The 17,078-nt window shown below is 42.8% G+C and overlaps 1 protein-coding gene across 1 annotated transcript; it reads left to right on the forward strand.

Moving 5' to 3' along the window:
* Positions 1–1,016: 1,016 nt before the first annotated feature.
* bicral (BICRA like chromatin remodeling complex associated protein) lies at positions 1,017–15,513 on the forward strand. The gene is made up of 12 exons (XM_055150010.1): positions 1,017–1,217; positions 6,260–6,305; positions 7,646–7,694; positions 8,459–8,524; positions 9,684–10,751; positions 11,967–12,006; positions 12,081–12,121; positions 12,603–12,643; positions 12,728–12,873; positions 13,370–13,464; positions 13,708–13,810; positions 14,470–15,513. Exons 1-12 carry the CDS (start codon positions 1,175–1,177, stop codon positions 14,871–14,873), a joined length of 2,142 nt encoding a protein of 713 aa, XP_055005985.1. The 5' UTR covers positions 1,017–1,174; the 3' UTR covers positions 14,874–15,513.
* Positions 15,514–17,078: the final 1,565 nt, after the last annotated feature.

Genomic DNA, 17,078 nt, shown 5'->3' on the forward strand with positions numbered 1-17,078 from the left:
TATTTGTTGTTATTATTACCATAAAATAATTACATCTATTGTTCTCTTCTTTTTGTCCAAACACATAAACACACGTGCACTGGAGTCACTAGGCCTGAACAATAATAATTATTAGACTAATTAGACTAAAATAAATGATACCTTAATTATTTCAGACCCGATCTGCAGCTGGTGATTAAAATAAGCGACAAAACCTTAAACTTCAGCTCAGAGACGAAGAGTCAGACTCAGGAGCTGCTGCCTCACGGGAAGGAGTTTGTGTATTTGTCATTTTGACATCTGATATAAGTGAAATATAAAAACTGCAACGGCCTAAATCCATTTTCATACCAACACTTTTGGCCAAACCTCGTTCATCAGCAGCAGCAGACGACCCGCCCTCCTTAACTTCCTGTCCGGCACCGCTTCTACAAATAAACAAAATAATCTGTGATGTGTTTGTGTGTGTTTTCATGCACTTTTATGCATTTGGAGTGTCCACAAACCCCAGTATTATTGGCCTGATGTGATGTCATTTACTTTTATTTTAATGAACTTTACTAAGGGAAGGCAGCAAAATTGTCTTTGCAGAGTTTAATCTGTGTTCTCCCTGTGTACATGACGGCACATTTGACTATTTTGAATCTCACTGCACTCTCCCATAGACAGTGACATCTGATATCAGCAGGGTGACCAGACATCCCTATTCGGGACCGTTACAGTTTTGAGCCCTGTGTCCCCCGTCCCAGCAGATTTATCCAAAAAAATCACTGGGATTTGTCTCAGTTTTATACAAGAAATGTCCCAGATGTCTTTATTTTTGACCAATCTGAGCTAAACCAGGTCTAAACCAGGACTACATCAGGTCTAAATCCAGTTTAGAATTTGAAAACTCTGGTCACCGTCGATATAAGTGAAATAGAATATGTGCAACAGCCTAAATCCATGTTCATACCTGAAGTGTGAGGTGTGGCCAAAAGTGGAGTCCCGCCCTCTGCTGCTCGTGATGAAATAACATGACATAAGCTAAACTTCCCATCCGACATGGCTGCTAAAAATAAACAAAATAAAAATACAGTGAAATGTGTGAATAAAAGTGCTTTGTGGCGTGTCCGTGTGTGTTTTGGTGCACTTTTACGCATTTGGAGTGTCCACGGAGCATTTGGGCTGCGCTCCCCCGCCAGCCCGTGCGCTGATGGCTGGGAAACCCCGTGGACGCGGCAGTGCTTTTTCAGACGGTGAGTTCGCTTCCAGTGAATTCTAATTTAGTGATAAAAATTTCACGGAAAAAACACACGGCGCTCCTGCCTCCCTTCCCTTCCATTCCTTCAGGGAGGGAAGGAGAGCAAAATCTACCCGAGACTGAGCAGGAGCGGCGAGAAAAAGCCATCTGAGTGGGAGAGGGAGAGGGAAGGAGGAGTAGGTTATGCACGGGAGGAGGGGGAGCGAATTAAAAGTTGCCAAATGCAGCAGATATTGGGTTACAGGCGCAGAGAGACAGGACGCCCGGGTTTGCCTCGTTCGCCCGGCTTTATGTTATGCTAATCCGGATAAATATTTATAGCTGCGGCTCTTTCCGTCGCGGTTTCCCGTAGAAATCCTCCCGAGGCGTAGTCGACGACAGCAGCGGCAGCCCGGGCGGTGATGGCGGCGGTGGCGACGGCGGAGCTACCGCGGCTAAACCCGACCAGGCCCCGAGCGGTGCGGGGTTCGGAAGCCCGAGTCCCCGGAGCCGAAACCGGGCTGCGGGTACAAATCCTCCCCCGTAAAGAAACGCGGTGGTCGGACAAAACGAGACAAACATGAGCGTTTTTCGAGCCGTCAACAGGAAAAACATTCGAGAAGCTTCCATTTCAGTCCAGGCGCCATCACCGACACACGAACCGAAGAATGTTTTTCATTTTTTTTTGTCTACAAATTCTCTCCACAGCTTCACAATCGGGCTATTTTTTGGAAATATACCTCAAAACCTGCTCGTTTTTCGTGTTTTAATCTCAAATAGTGTTAAAATTTGATAAAATATTGACATAAAACCGAAATTAGCCTGCGTTTTTTTCAAAGCGGTAATGCTAAGTCGAGTCGGAAACGCTCAAAAACGCCAAAAATAAAAGCTATTTTCACATTTTCTACGATTTTTCGACTAGTTAATTGTCACCGGACTATATTTTCTTACGACTTATTTCAAAACACCTTAAAAAATCATCGTTATTTTGTCTTTAATTTCAGTTTTAACATGAGCCATCTCCATTCGACGTCGTCAGAAAGCGTTAAAAAAGACAGAGCACTAACAATTTTTTATTAAATGGCTTTTTGTTTTTTTACAAAATAAGCACTTTTAATGACATTTTAAGTCGTATTTGCTGCATGTTTAACCACAAACACCATTGTATATCCACCAACACACCACTGGAAATGTTTAAATCTCAAAATCCAGCAAGATTAAGGCTTGTTTTTGGCATTTAAACTCGTAAAAATCAACATAAATGTGTGTAAAAGCGACAGAGAGGCTGCAGTCCCTGTCCTTTTTGTGTCCTCTTTGTTCTGACTGAGGCAAACATGGAGGCAGGACACACGCAGAGCTCATGTGGCCTCTACCTCCATTTTGAAGCAGTGCAGTTGTAAAAGAAGCTGCACTGTCAGGAATACAAAGCTTTTCCTCCCACGTTTCCTCACATTACTCAATAAACTCTCGAGAATAATGCATGCAGTCACCAGAAAGTCACTGCAGATGTCAGGCCTATGCACGCCGACAGTCTAATCTTATCTTTATAACAAGGAAAACACAGACGCAAATCACAAAATCACCCAAATCTGTTGCTTAAATCTGTAATTGTTGAGTTAAAATGTGTTTTTCTGTTGTATTTGCGCTCGCAGCAACACAAAGCAATTAGCGTGTGTTTAAAATGACAAAAAACAAACAAAACTCATTTATTATTATTTAAATTGATGTTAGACATTTCCAAAAAAAAAAGAAAAAATGTTCCTTTCATTCTTTATATAGGCCCACAATGCCGGACTTGTCACATGAGCGGTAGTGGATGGGTGGGGGTTTGCCTGCAGAAGGAAGAGGCCCATCCTGCATTTAACCTTGAGCAGCTCTGAGACATTTTAAAACTCAAAACCTGCAATTTAGACGGGATATTTTCAAGTTTACTTATTTTAAAGAGCTCGTATTACTCTCCTGATCTGTGCAAAATGTTGTTTCCTTTAACAAAAATACACCTGGAGTTGTTGTTTTTTTGTTTCATTCACACAAAAATCCTGCATATTTAAGCGGCGTTTTTCCCACAAACGCTGTTCCAACTTATTATGTCACCTTCACTTGAATCATTTGGATCATTTGAGTCTTGGAATTTCCAACCTCGACTGAACTAAAGGGGAAAAAAAAAAAAAAAAAAAGGAGATGTTCACTTGTAAACACTTGAACGCTTCGTGACATCACAAATTGGAACAGAGCGTTTGGAGCTTTGCAGATGTAAACAGACACAATTTTACTGACAAAATTTCAAAACTGTTCCGTGACTTTTTCGTGAGCCAGAGTGAATTTTCCATGACTTTACGGCTCCTCCATGTGTAGAACTCATCAGACTTTTAGGGCTAAATCTGAAATATTATCCTTTTCCAATTGGGGTGTAACGATGTCCAAGTCTCGTGATACAATATCGTCACAGTATGAACCTCACCGTACGATATTTATTGCGATATTGTGAAAAACAAAACTGTTAATATGCTTCTTTTTCCTCTTAAAATGTCTTGACAAGATTCAATCCAAAGAACTCAGAGTTAAAAGTGTTCGAACTGTTATTTATTCTTGTCGTCTGCACTGAAATGGAGCAAAGGATCATGGTCTATGTAGTTCCTCTGTGTTTTTTTTTTTTTTTTTTTAGCTTTTGCTGCTCCATAACTCTTCATTTAAACAAAAAGACTTTTGATTTGATATATTGTGATGGTCCATGATATTATTGTGAGAACTTTGACGCTACAATTTCACGATATTTCAGTTATTGTTACATCCCTGCATTTCACTCACTTTATGGTTTGGGATTATAGTTTTTGAACATTTAAAATCCTGTCAGTGCATTTATTGTCGTCTCTTTTAAACAAAATTCAGAATTCAGATCAGAAATAATCGGAATAGTCTAACGAGAACTTAACAGAACACTTGAGTTGCGGGAAAGAGGCACTAAATTTCCATGACTTTTCCAGGATTTCCATGACCGTGAAAACCCTGAAACAGTTACTCAAACATGAAGTAAACAAAACACAACTGCAGGTCTGTTTGTGAAGAGGGAACAACATTATAACACGGTTTAAAGTTCACAGGGGTCTATTTCGTTTGTTTAAATTAAATAAATAGTCTTAGTTTTCAGGAGCATCAGTTCTTCACAGTGTTTCAGCGTCGACCATTAACCATCAGTAACTTGATCCTTGTAATCTGAAGTCAGGAGTCATGTGATCAGAGGTGTGGTCGTGTTACGGGACGCTCGCTCCCTCGGGCTTTTCTACTCGTCTGCTGGTTCATGTGTGTGCGTTTGATTCACATTATTGTCCTGCTGTGGTCAGTTCTTGGTTACACCGACTGCAGTGAAGTTTATTATCTTTTACACATGGTTTTGTCTTAATTCAGACCTGGAATTAGAGCCCGGCCGATATATCGGTTGGCCGATATTATCGATATATTATATATATTTATTCAGCATAAAATAAATAAACCAGGACTAATCTTGGGATCGAGAGAGGGAGAGAGATAGAGACCGAGTCCCGACACTCAATCCTGGTTCAGTTCTGGTTTAGTCCTGTTTTACACATGGTTTAGATCTGTTTTAGTCCTGGTTATCCCTTTTTCAGTCCTGATTCAGTTCTGGTTTAGTCCTGCTTTAGTCCTGCCTTAGTCCATGATATGTCATAGGACTAAAGCATAGTCCTATGACATATCATGTAAAGAGGCAGAATAACAATAAATGTTGCCTAAATAAACCCAGTTTAAAATCCACCAGAGCCAAACCAAAGTTTTTTTTAAATAATTCAAGATTATCACATTATATCGGTATCATATCGGCCACAACAAAATCCATATCGGTCGGGCTCTACCTGGAATAATAGTTTTTCAGACGCACACACTGGGGCTGCTGCTGGGTTTCATTCTCCAGACCAATAAGTCGTATTTACCACAGACGGAGCCGTCGATCGTCACAGAAATGATCAGGTTCAACATTTGTGAATTTATCTTTTGGACTTTCATGGTAAAATACAATGACATAATCTGCTGAAATAACTAACAAATACACAAAACACACCTGGACTTCTTCACTTCTTTTAGGCTTTAAATTCTTTTAAAGAGCTGATATGATGAAAAACCAGCTCCAACCCTCCTTATGGTTAACAGTACGAGCCTGTACGAGGCTCCGCCCACAGGCCCACGCCCCCCCCTCCCATGCTCCACTCGACAATTCAACATAAATACACAAAAACACGACACAAAACTGAACACAGCGAGTGGACAAACCTGATGTGCAGGATCAGGCTGTGGAATGAAAATAATTTTGATCTAATTATGATTTGTGTGTCAAACGATCAACAAACTTATATAATCGAGTTGAAACGAGTTTAACAAAGTTCATTTTGGGATATTTTTTATATAAATAAGTATGTATATTTTATCTTTTAAATATAGAGATTGTAGAAGAGCTGGATATAAAGTTTATTTTGGACACATTTATGTTTTTCTGCCTTATTTCATGTTCAGAATGTAGTTTATTCATTTTGTTTTGTACATCGCAAAACTGCTCTAAGATTCAGATTTGGAAGTTTTGCCTAAATTCTCAATAACAAAGTGTTGTTTTGTTTTTTTTTGAGAGAAAGAAATGCTGAATAAATGCATCGTGTAACTAAAAATAATCGCTTGAATAATCGTGATTTCAATATTGACCAAAATAATCGTGATGATGTTTTTTCCATAATCGAGCAGAACTAGAGCAGGAGTTTCATTCGTGGGACGCACAACGAGTGTGTTGGAATAGTGCTCTGAAGGGGGAGGGATTATTACGGAGAGCAAAGGGAGGGGAAACTCCCAGCGACAAAAACAAAAGTGAAATTTATAAAACATGTTAATTGCGGTTTTGGGTGATTAAAACATTTTCAAAACAATAAAAGGAAAACAAAAAGTGATCTAAACATGTGACGTCGTATGTGAAGTCATGAAAATAATATTCTTACATATTTTCTTTGGATGTTTCCTGGTTTTACATCTTTTCCATAAAGTTTTCTCTTTGTGTTTCAGATGTCATGGACGATGAGGACGATCGCCAGCTGCTGGATATTTTAGGGTAAAACAAGTTAAATCGACACACGTTCTCTCTCTGCGTCTTTCCTCGGCTTTAAACTTTAAATTCCTGTTAGATACTTTGAGGATTCTTACCATCTCCCTCTTGAGAGCTCAGTTCCACCTCGTGACATCACCGGGTGGTCACTCTGGACGCTGCTTCTTAATGTTTTTCAGCTCCAGTTGACTTCACATTGATAAATTCTTTCCTTTCAGACTCGTCATTTTGGTCTTAAACGTCCAATTTAACCATGATCCTTCAGTTTTTATTTCACTATTTTATCCGTAAATATAAATTCCTCTTCCTAATATGGACCTGGCTCTAAATTCTCTCTTCTAACCGCCGACCTCGATGAGCTTCATTTGGAGCTGAGCGCTGTGGGCGACGTCACGGAACACCTCAGAACTCGTCTTTATCCAAACTCTGGTCCTCAACAATAATGTACAAAAAGTAGTTTAATTTCCAGACCGACATGTTTTATAAAACCGCGCAGAACTTTACAGCCATAAAATATAGGAACTTCCTTTTTTGTCCTTGAAAAGCGGAGAGTCGTGTCTTTCCGAGCAGATTTCCGTCACTCTCCTGCGTCACTTGTTTCAGATGACGTCGGGAAAACGAGTGTCCAATAGGAACCTTTCTTTTGGGCCAAACTCTTGCGCTCCGTCCATTTTGATTGGACCAAACTTTGCCAAAGAGTCAAACCAGTCGATGCTCTGAGCGTCTGTGTTCAGAACAAGTGAAAAAGTCGCTCTAAGTGCAGAGGTTTCTCACATAAATGGAAAAGTCTCTTGTTATTTTCAGGTTTATTTGAGTCCAAATGTCCAAATCCAAATGTAATAAACTCCATGGAAATACAGAAGTGATGTGTCTCTGTGTCCTGGACCTGACTCCAGCTGTTTCCACGACCTGCACTAGTCAAGTCATGGGGACACTGCACTTTTTTTGGCAATAGGGAGATTTTTAGTTTATTTACAGACTTGATATTTTACACTTTTGTAGCTAAGGCCCGAAATTAAACATTTTTTTGCCCAAAAAAAGAGTGTGAATTTTCCTTTTTTGGTTTTTTTTCATGTGTATTTCTGGTCGTGTAGTTTTTATTTCAGCCGTATGACACGACTCCAGCAGCAGATTGTGAAAAAAACATTTTATAGTGAGAAAAAGGATGAAAAACACTTCATTAGGGGTAAAAGGAGGAGTTTTTAATGCGAAATTAAGAACAAAATCCAGGTGGGGACAAATGTAGTAAAACTGCTCAAGGGTCTGGAGAGTTAAACCTGAAAAATCATAAATGTGAGAAGTTTCTCCTAAATGTGCGTTGTTTTTGTTGTTGTTTTTCTTGACAGGGATGTAGACGCGTTAAACGACTATCTCCACGGCAGCAACAGTAAATCTGTGAGTTTTATTAACATCTCAAACTAGCTTCATTTTGCTCTTCAAAGATTCATGTGACATTTTTTATCTGATGTCGTTTCCTCGTCACAAACAAACCCGGAGCGTTTGGAGATTTGGAGACGTCACAGATGAATAATAAATAATCCGTGTGTCGTTCGTTCATTTGTTTTTCAAATTAAAACCAAAAATAAGAAAATGAAAAAAACAGTTTTCTTCATTATTTGTCTCCAAAACCAAAATGAAAAAACAGAAAACGATTCATTTTTTCAGTTTTTGATTTTGTGTCTAAATGAAAAATGGAAAAAAACAAACAAAAAACGGACAACGGACTGAACCAGGACCAGACTGGGACTGAGACTGGGACCAGGATCGGACCAGATCGGGACCAGACCGGGACGAGATCAGGACTAGGACCAGGACTGAGACTGGGACTGAGACTGAGACCGGTTTATTCCTGGTTTAGTTTTTTCCATTTTTCATTTAAAACACAAAATCAAAACTGAAAAAACAAATCGTTATCTGTTTTTTCAGTCTGGAGACAAATAATGAAGAAAAAAGTTGTTTTATTTTGAAAAATGAATGAACAAATGACACACAAATGATAAAAGTTCCTCAAACACGTGAATGAAACAAAACAAAAGTCCTGCTCCGTTTGTGAGGAGGAAACGTGGTTAGAACGTGGATTAAACGTCAGAGTTCGTCGTGTTTGATCCAGAGTCGTGTAAAAGTCTGCTCTGTGTTTCTTCTGTGTGTTTGTGTTTGAGATCGGAGACGAGGATGTGACCAGCGCCGCGTACGGCTCCGACACTTCCTTCTTTTCTACAGACACGGTTTGTTTCACTTCTCCCTTCTCTCTTTTTATATTCATCTTTTGATTACATCCTTATTTCTGTCCTGAGAATTTATTGTTTTTTGAAAAATCTTGTGAAATTCTGTGTAATTTAACTGCACATGACGCTTTTCTCTCAGACACAGTTAACTAGGGCTGGTATCATTAAGAAGTTGCCGATATGATACATTCCTCGATACACAGGCCACGATACGATACATGTCTCGATACAGTGCACTTTCGATTCGATATGATATATTTCAAATCGATTTGATACGGTTCAATAAAAAATAAAGGCAAAATCGTGGCTGTGATACTAAAAGTCTTTATTAAATTACTTCTTGTGCAAAGTTCATCTGAAACACAAACATTTTAATCGTCAAAACAGTAAAAATATCAAATGTGTCGCATAAATGAGTTTCCTTTCACTCCACAAGCAACAAAACTGTAGCTGTAACAAAATAATTTAGTAAAACACACCTAAAAATACTCTTGGTGAAATATCGATACAGTAGCCCACGATATCGATACTGTATCATCACATTAAACAATACGATATATCGATATTCCGATATTTTTGCACACCCCTACAGTTAACCTGATTATATTTAAGATTTTACTAGTTCTGTAATTTGGGTGATTAAAAAAATATATATATTTATATTTTTTTCTATTATTATTATTATTTATTATTATATTTGCAATTTTATGCAGGTTATCGACTCTCAATTTCCAAGAGAGGTGGACATTTTGTCTCTGCTAACGAATTTCATAATAAATATTAGAGCACGAAGAGGATGGTGCACAAAATGTGTCTCCACCGCCGTCTTATCCAGTTTGTAGTAAAACAGAACAACAGAACAGTAAAACATGGACACGTTTGTAAAAACATAGTTTCCACAAATTACATAATTGAATCTGTGGTTTTACATCGGCCAAAAATCTCAGCAGAGCTTATTGTCCATCGCTCTGGATTATAAACGGTCAGTATCGACCATGAAAAACCCTTATTTGTTCATCTCTAACTGCTGAAAATTCTGCCATAGACACAGGCGACATGTAGAACCCCCCCAGCGTGATGTCGCTGCACAGTATCAGTAAACTACAGAGATGCTTTAAAGAAACAGTGTAATGTAAAAGTGTGATGTGTGTGTGCGCAGCCCGTCTCAAACCCGGGTCTTAAAGATGTGTCGGACTTCAGCGTGGACTCGTCGCTCCAGCCTCTGTCGGGGAGTCTGTCGTTTATCGAGGACGAGCTGGGGTCTCCTCCGTCTCCTCCGGGGGGCGACGATCAGCCCTTCGACATCCTGCAGAAGTCTCTCCTGGAGGCGGACATCACGGAGCAGACTCTGGCCCAGGAGGCTCTGCTCGAGTCCCAGCCCGCCCCCAGTCTAGTCCAGCCGCCCGTCACCTTCCCCTCCATCGTCCCCGGAAACATCGGCGGCGCGGTCGGCGTGGTGACCCCCGCCGGACAGTTTATCCAAGGAGTTTCTCAGTTACAAAATGGCGCCGCTTCACATATACAAGTTCTGGGCTCGTTCGGGACCACAGGAGGAGTCATGACTTTAAGTAATCTAGAAAGAACTCCTCAGATCGTGCTCCGCCCTCCTCTGGCCACGTCCACCGGCGGGCAGCAGGTTTTGGCGCCGACGCAGGCCCAGGTGGGCGGGTTTAAAAACATCCCGCTGCAGAACATCATCATCCAGAGAGGACCGGGCGGGACGCAGGCGCTGGTGAGGCCCATCCAGCCCAAACCGCTGCAGACGGGCGCGCAGACGGTCTACAGCGTGGGTCTGCAGCCCGCCACCTCCACCGCCAACGTCGCCAACGGGTCCATCGTCGTGCAGTCCAATCTGGAGCAGGCCAACGCCGCCGCGCCCGGGCAGTTCATCCTCCCCGGCTCGTTGGCGCTGACGCCGGCGACGACCGTGCAAAACGGACCCACGGACGCCAACGCCAACGCGCTGATCACCACGCAGAACGCCGTGCAGATCGTGGCGGGGCAGAGCTTCACGGCGACGGCGGGAGGGCAGCTCATCCTCAATCAGGTGGGCGGAGTTTCCGGCGCCACGCCCGCGCCGGTACAAGCCGCGTCCGCGCCGGGGCGGATCACGCTGGTCGCCGGGCAGAACCAAGTGTCCGGGAGCCCGGTGCAGCGCCTCCTGGTGACGCAGACGGCGAACTGCACGTCACTGTCGCCTTTACCTTCAGCCGCCACACAAGAGCAGGTGAGACACACGTCAGATGTCCTCCCGTCCTCCCGTCCTCCCGTCCTCTCGTCCTCCTCGTCCTCCCGTCCTCTCGTCCTCCTGTCCTCCTGTCCTCCCGTCCTCTCGTCCTCTCGTCCTCCCGTCCTCTCGTCCTCTCGTCCTCCGTCCTCTCGTCCTTCTGTCCTCTCGTCTCTCGTCCTCCTGTCCTCCCGTCCTCTCGTCCTCCCGTCCTTCCGTCCTCTCGTCCTTCTGTCCTCTCGTCCTCCCGTCCTCCCGTCCTTCTGTCCTCCCGTCCTCCCGTCCTTCTGTCCTCTCGTCCTCCCGTCCTTCTGTCCTCCCGTCCTTCTGTCCTCCCGTCCTCCCGTCCTTCTGTCCTCTCGTCCTTCTGTCCTCCCGTCCTTCTGTCTCCCGTCCTTCTGTCCTCTTGTCCTCCCGTCCTTCTGTCCTCCCGTCCTTCTGTCCTCTTGTCCTCCCGTCCTTCTGTCCTCCCGTCCTTCTGTCCTCCCGTCCTTCTGTCCTCTCGTCCTCCCGTCCTTCTGTCCTTCTGTCCTCCCGTCCTTCTGTCCTCTCGTCCTCCCGTCCTCTCGTCCTCTCCTCTCGTCCTCTCGTCCTCTCGTCCTCTCGTCCTTCTGTCCTCTCGTCCTCCTCCCGTCCTGTCGTCTCCCGTCCTCTCGTCCTCCCGTCCTTCTGTCCTTCTGTCCTCTCGTCCTCTCGTCCTCCCGTCCTCCCGTCCTCCCGTCCTTCTGTCCTCTCGTCCTCTCGTCCTCCTGCCCCTGTGTCAGATGCCCTCCCGTCCTCCTGTCCTCTCGTCCTCCTGTTCCAACATTTCCACACTTTTTATGTCGCCGTTCTGACACCTGTTTGGAACTTCACCTGTTTTGCCTCCTACATGTCAGGACTGAACCAGGACTAAACCAGGACTGAACCAGGACTGAACCAGGACTGAACCAGGACTGAACCAGGACTGAACCAGGACTAAACTTGATAATTCCTTGTGTGTTGAACTGACAGAATGTTGAAATAAAAGCTGAAGTGCTGTCGCTCCGACCAAGGAAAAAAAAAGTGGGAGACAATTAGACGTCAGTGTTGGAACGGCAGAATGTGACCTTCTGCTGCTGACGTGTGTGTGTCAGATGCCCTCCCAGACGTGTTGTGGTTTGGTAAATGCAGCAGGAGAATGAAACTTTAAATGTTTTAAAGAGTTGTGTTTGTGTTTGTTGTTGTTGTTTTCAGAGCTCTGTGTCTGCGGCGCTGAAGCTCACTCCCATTCACGGTAACTCTGCACTTGAATCATTTATTTAAATATATTTTTATATTCTGCTCTAACTTGTGATTTTGTTTTTTCAGCCACAAAAACCATCACTGTAGATTCAACGCTAAACTCTCAGGTACGTCCTGCTCTTCTGTTTTTACTGAGGTTCAGTCGTGTGTAACGTTCACAGAGCAGAGTTTTAATGGAGACGTCCAGAGCTGATCCTCTGGAAGAACATGAACTCTGGAGTCTCACTCTGGAGGAAAAACACAACGCAGATCTAAAGAAACCTCAGAGCTCAGACCTCAGACCACAAATGCATCTGACCAACTAAAATGACACACATATATAAATAACAGTTAAACACTTTACATCAACAAAATAACAACAACATATGTAAATGAATCATGTTAATAATAAATAATAATGTTTAAACTCCTGTCACAGACTCAGAGGTTAAAGGGAAACAAATGAACCTGCAGCACTACAGTTTTACAGGGAATTTAGTCATTTTAATCAGTTCTATCACTTTTGTTTTCAGTTTAAAGCCCTAAATGTTTGATTCTTTTTCTTATAGTTCCAGTTTTGTAAATAATGTTCTTTCCTTGTGTCGTCAGGTCGGACTCCAGCGTGTGGCGCCGCTCACTCGAGGAGGAATGTACGTGTCTTTTCTCTTTAAAAACGTTTAAACTTTTATCCAAACTCTGTGTTTATCTGGTGTCTTTGCTCCGTCTCGTGTCAGGCTGCTGCAGCAGGTGAGGAAGGATCACCTGGGCGCCCTGGGACCAGAAAAAACCCGCTTCAGTTCTTTTGAGGACGTCCTGAACAGACTGCTGCCATACAACGTGTTCCAGGGGGCGCCACCGAGCTCCGACGAGTTCTCTCAAGGTAAAGACATGTTAACAATCAGTCAGTGTTTAAATCTCTCTGGACTTCAGCAGCAGCACCATCTAAATGTTCTTCACTTTAAACTGAAGGAAATTCACCCGTCACGTCACCCTCGTCCACACAGACAAACGTTTGGACACAGTTTCACTGAAGCAGCAGAACTCTGAATGACACGTGTGAATGTCGTCAATGAAAACATGAACTCAAACTATGTCAAACATATCACATCTCCTTCAGTCGTTTATCCGTCCTTTACACGTTTGGCGTCTCTGGACCCTGACGTGTCGCAGCTGTGATGTAAAAACTGTTCCAGGAGACTTGGGGGCGACAGTAGTTCAGTTCAGTTCAGTGTCGATCTGATGGTTGGAGGTTCAAATCCCGCTCTTGTCATAAACATGGCTGCAGATAAACGCTGCTTTTGTGTCCTTGGGCAAGAAAAGCTCTGTGTAAAAGTCTGAAGGTCTGAAGGTCTGACAGTGAGGTGTTTGTGTTTCAGTGGACGAGGAGTTCGAGTTGGTCGCAGCTCAAATCGTCAATAAAACTGAAGCCATGGTGGATAAATACAGGAAGCTGCTGATGGTGGAGGCCGAGGTGAGGACTGGACTTTAAATCAGATCTTTCTCCAAACTGTTCTCCTCATGTGTTTCTCCAGGTTCTGGTTGTTTCTTCTCTCTGACCCTCTGGCGTTTATTTGGACAGATTCATGTTTGAGGAAACTTTAATCTCTTATTTTCAAGACTCCATTTTGTGGTTCTCTCCCCTCGTTTTCACACGAGCGTCACGCGGCCGGGTCGACTCGTGTGTTTTCTTCACGTGTTTGTGTTTTTTCTCCAGAGGTCAAGTCCTTCATCTGAAATCGTGATGATCGATCGGACGTTTAACCAGGAGGAACGCAGCGGCCTCACGCAAGACAAACGCAACGTGCTGCTCGACCCAGGTCTCACTTCAAACTCTGTTCTCAAGTCAGATCTTCTCCTTGGACTTTCCATGGAAATAATAACAGTGAATTTGTGTTTCCACGTTAAACTGGATAAATGTTCTTTTTTTAAGGTGTCTCACTCAGGACTGGAAGAGTTAAAACAGAATTTATTTTTATTCAAGAGTAAATCATTTTTATTCAGGGTTAAATTATTTTTATTCAATTAAATTATTTTTATTCAAGAGTTAAATTACTTTTATTCAGAGTTAAATTATTTTTATTCAAAAGTTAAATTATTTTTATTCTTTTATTCAGAGTTAAATTATTTTTATTCAGAGTTAAATTATTTTAATTCAGGGTTAAATTATTTTATTCAGGGTTAAATTATTTTTATTCAGAGTTAAATTATATTTATTCAGAGTTAAATTACTTTTATTCAGAGTTAAATTATTTTTAATTCAGAGTTAAATTATTTTTATTCAGGGTTAAATTATTTTTATTCAGGGTTAAATTATATTTATTCAGAGTTAAATTATTTTTATTCATGAGTTAAATTATATTTATTCAGAGTTAAATTACTTTTATTCAAAGCTAAATTTCATGTAAACGTGGTAAATCTGACACTCTGGGAGGGCATCTGACACATTCTGACCCTCTTCTTCTTCTCTGTCCCTCAGACGGTTTCCTGGAGGACTTCTGCTGCGGCGTTCGGTCCGGCGTGTTCTCGGCCCCGCCCCCCGCGCCCTCTGACCCCGCCCCCTCGGCCCCGGCGCCCGCACACGAGCGCTGTTTCCCGGACGCTCCCTCTCCGGACTCGCCCTCCTCCCTCAGGACAGAGCCGCTGCAGCCTCCGTACTCCGACCCGGGCGGAGGCGGAGGCGGCGGCGGCGGCGGCGGCGGAGGAGGCGGAGGCGATGGAGGAGGGGCGCACAAACGACCCAAAAACGATCTCAAACTCAAATTCCACGCCTCGTCTTTCTCGCCGGGACATTTGGTTTCGTCGTCGGTGGGTTTTTCGTCGCCGGCGCAGAGCGAGGACTCGGCGCTGGAGGCGGCCGTCAACAGCATCTTAGAATGTTAAAAAAAAACCACGTCACTACAAACTCTTCACTTTTGTTCTTCAAGCTCTTTTCCGCTCACACACTGCGGAACTTTTCACTGAGGCTCCGCCGCCCGCTCGTCGCCACGGAGACGATAAAACTTTGACGAGAATGTTCCACAGTGCGGCATTTAAAAGATTTATCTGACATTTATTTATGTGATCACAGGAAACTAAACCAGGACTGAACCAGGACTAAACTTGGTCTAAACCAGGTCTAATCCAGGAGGTCTGTTCTGTGACTGTGGCAGGTTTAATGTGACACTGTGGAACATTCAGGTGAAGTTCTGTTTCCATGGAGACGAGCAGGCGGCAGGAGGAGGAGTGGGGAAGGTTCCAGATTCAGTTTTCAAAGTTGATCTTAAATCTTTTGAGCGAGTTTATAAAGATAAGACAAAAATATTCAACGTGATGATTCTGAATTTAAATTGATTTAAAGGTTTTATCTGACGTTAAAGTTCCTCCTGAGAACTTCAAATCATGTTCTAATGTTCTGATGTTCCTCTTCAGACAGACCTGGAGTTCTGTTTGTTTCATTCACAGTTCAGACTGTTCCACCTTGTGATGTCATGAAAGGAACAGATCCTTATCCCTTTAGTTCAGTCAAGATTGAAATGACTAAACCAGGTCTAAAATTGGTCTAAACCAGGTCTAAACCAGGTCTAAACCAGTCTGTCTAAACTAAACAGGTCTAAACCAGGTCTAAACCAGGTCTAAACCAGGTCTAAACTTGGTCTAAACCAGGTCTAAACCAGGTCTAAACTAAACTTGGTCTAAACCAGGTCTAAACAGGTCTAAACCAGGTCTAAACTTGGTCTAAACCAGGTCTAAACTCTAAACCAGGTCTGTCTAACCAGGTCTAACCAGGTCTAAACAGGTCTAACTTGGTTTAAACCAGGTCTAAACCAGGTCTAAACCAGGTCTAAACCAGGTCTAAACTTGGTTTAAACCAGGTCTAAACCAGGTCTAAACTTGGTCTAAACCAGGTCTAAACTTGGTCTAAACCAGGTCTAAACTTGGTCTAAACCAGGTCTAAACTTGGTCTAAACCAGGTCTAAACCAGGTCTAAACTTGGTCTAAACTTGGTCTAAACTTGGTCTAAACTTGGTCTAAACCAGGTCTAAACTTGGTCTAAACTTGGTCTAAACCAGGTCTAAACTTGGTCTAAACCAGGTCTAAACTTGGTCTAAACTTGGTCTAAACCTGGTCTAAATCTGGTCTAAACTTGGTCTAAACTTGGACTGAACCAGAACTAAACCAGCTCTAAACTCGGTCTAAACTCAGTCTATACCAGGTCTATACCAGTTCGACACCAGTTCCACCTTGTGATGTCATGAGGTGGCAGGTGAGCAGCTCCTTTTTCCCTTTAGTTCAGTCGAGTTTGGGTGAAGAAATCCCAGATCCAAAGATGATTCTAGTGAAGGTGTGTGGAGTTTAAAAACACAGTGGAGCACTTCCTGTATCACCACATGATGACATCACAAGGTGGAACAGAGTGTTTTCAAGTTGTGTGTGAAACATGTGAATGAAACAAAACACAACTCCAGGAAGCAGCAGAGCAGAGCAGAGGATTATGGGACATGGAGTCTCAGTATAAACTAAATTAGAACATTTCAGTTTTTCCGACCCTGGTTTTAGTTTTTTTTCGTCCGTGTTTCTGTGGCGGACGTGAGCTCCAGGTCTCTCCCATCGGCCGTTTTTCTATGTAGCATTTTACTTTAATTTAATTTGTACCAAAGTGCCACATCGACGCCGGCGCTTCACCTGAGAAAAGACGGGACCGTGTGCAATCCTTTTGTTTTTTAGGGAATAAACTACAAGTACGGAGGCCTCGAGCTGCCAAAATAAATAACACTTTCAAATAATTAAGGAACGAATGAAGGAAAAGAAGCTAAAAAAACAGAATCTGCAGTTTGAGAATCAGTATTTTTGGTTTGTTTCGATAGTTCTTTGTAATTTTTTTGTTTGTTTTTTTGTGCCTGTTTATTTCAACCCGACTTCAAACGGAAAAGAAGGGAAAAGGTGCCTACGACCACCAGGTTAAGTCACACCCGACGGTTTAGGTTTTTGTTTTGGACTTTTGTCTCTTTCTCGTGTGTTCTAACTCTGTTCTTCATCACAAACCTGCCTGAAGAGGTTTTAGACTCATCCGTCATGTTTGAGTCGTCGTCTAGACACGGTTTGAAT

The sequence above is a fragment of the Boleophthalmus pectinirostris genome, unplaced genomic scaffold (genome assembly GCF_026225935.1).
Source record: "Boleophthalmus pectinirostris isolate CB_2022bp ecotype Guang Dong unplaced genomic scaffold, ASM2622593v1 HiC_scaffold_14, whole genome shotgun sequence".
In the NCBI taxonomy this organism is placed as follows: domain Eukaryota; kingdom Metazoa; phylum Chordata; class Actinopteri; order Gobiiformes; family Gobiidae; genus Boleophthalmus; species Boleophthalmus pectinirostris.

What these genes read in the sequence shown, in the direction of transcription:
- bicral (XM_055150010.1), top strand. Translation starts at nt 1,175, where the DNA reads ATGGCTGGGAAACCCCGTGGACGCGGCAGTGCTTTTTCAGACG. An exon ending in CCTTCTTTTCTACAGACACG is followed by an intron (nt 8,525 to 9,683) that starts GTTTGTTTCACT and finishes GTGTGTGCGCAG; the next exon opens with CCCGTCTCAAACCCGGGTCT. An exon ending in CAACGTGCTGCTCGACCCAG is followed by an intron (nt 13,811 to 14,469) that starts GTCTCACTTCAA and finishes TCTGTCCCTCAG; the next exon opens with ACGGTTTCCTGGAGGACTTC.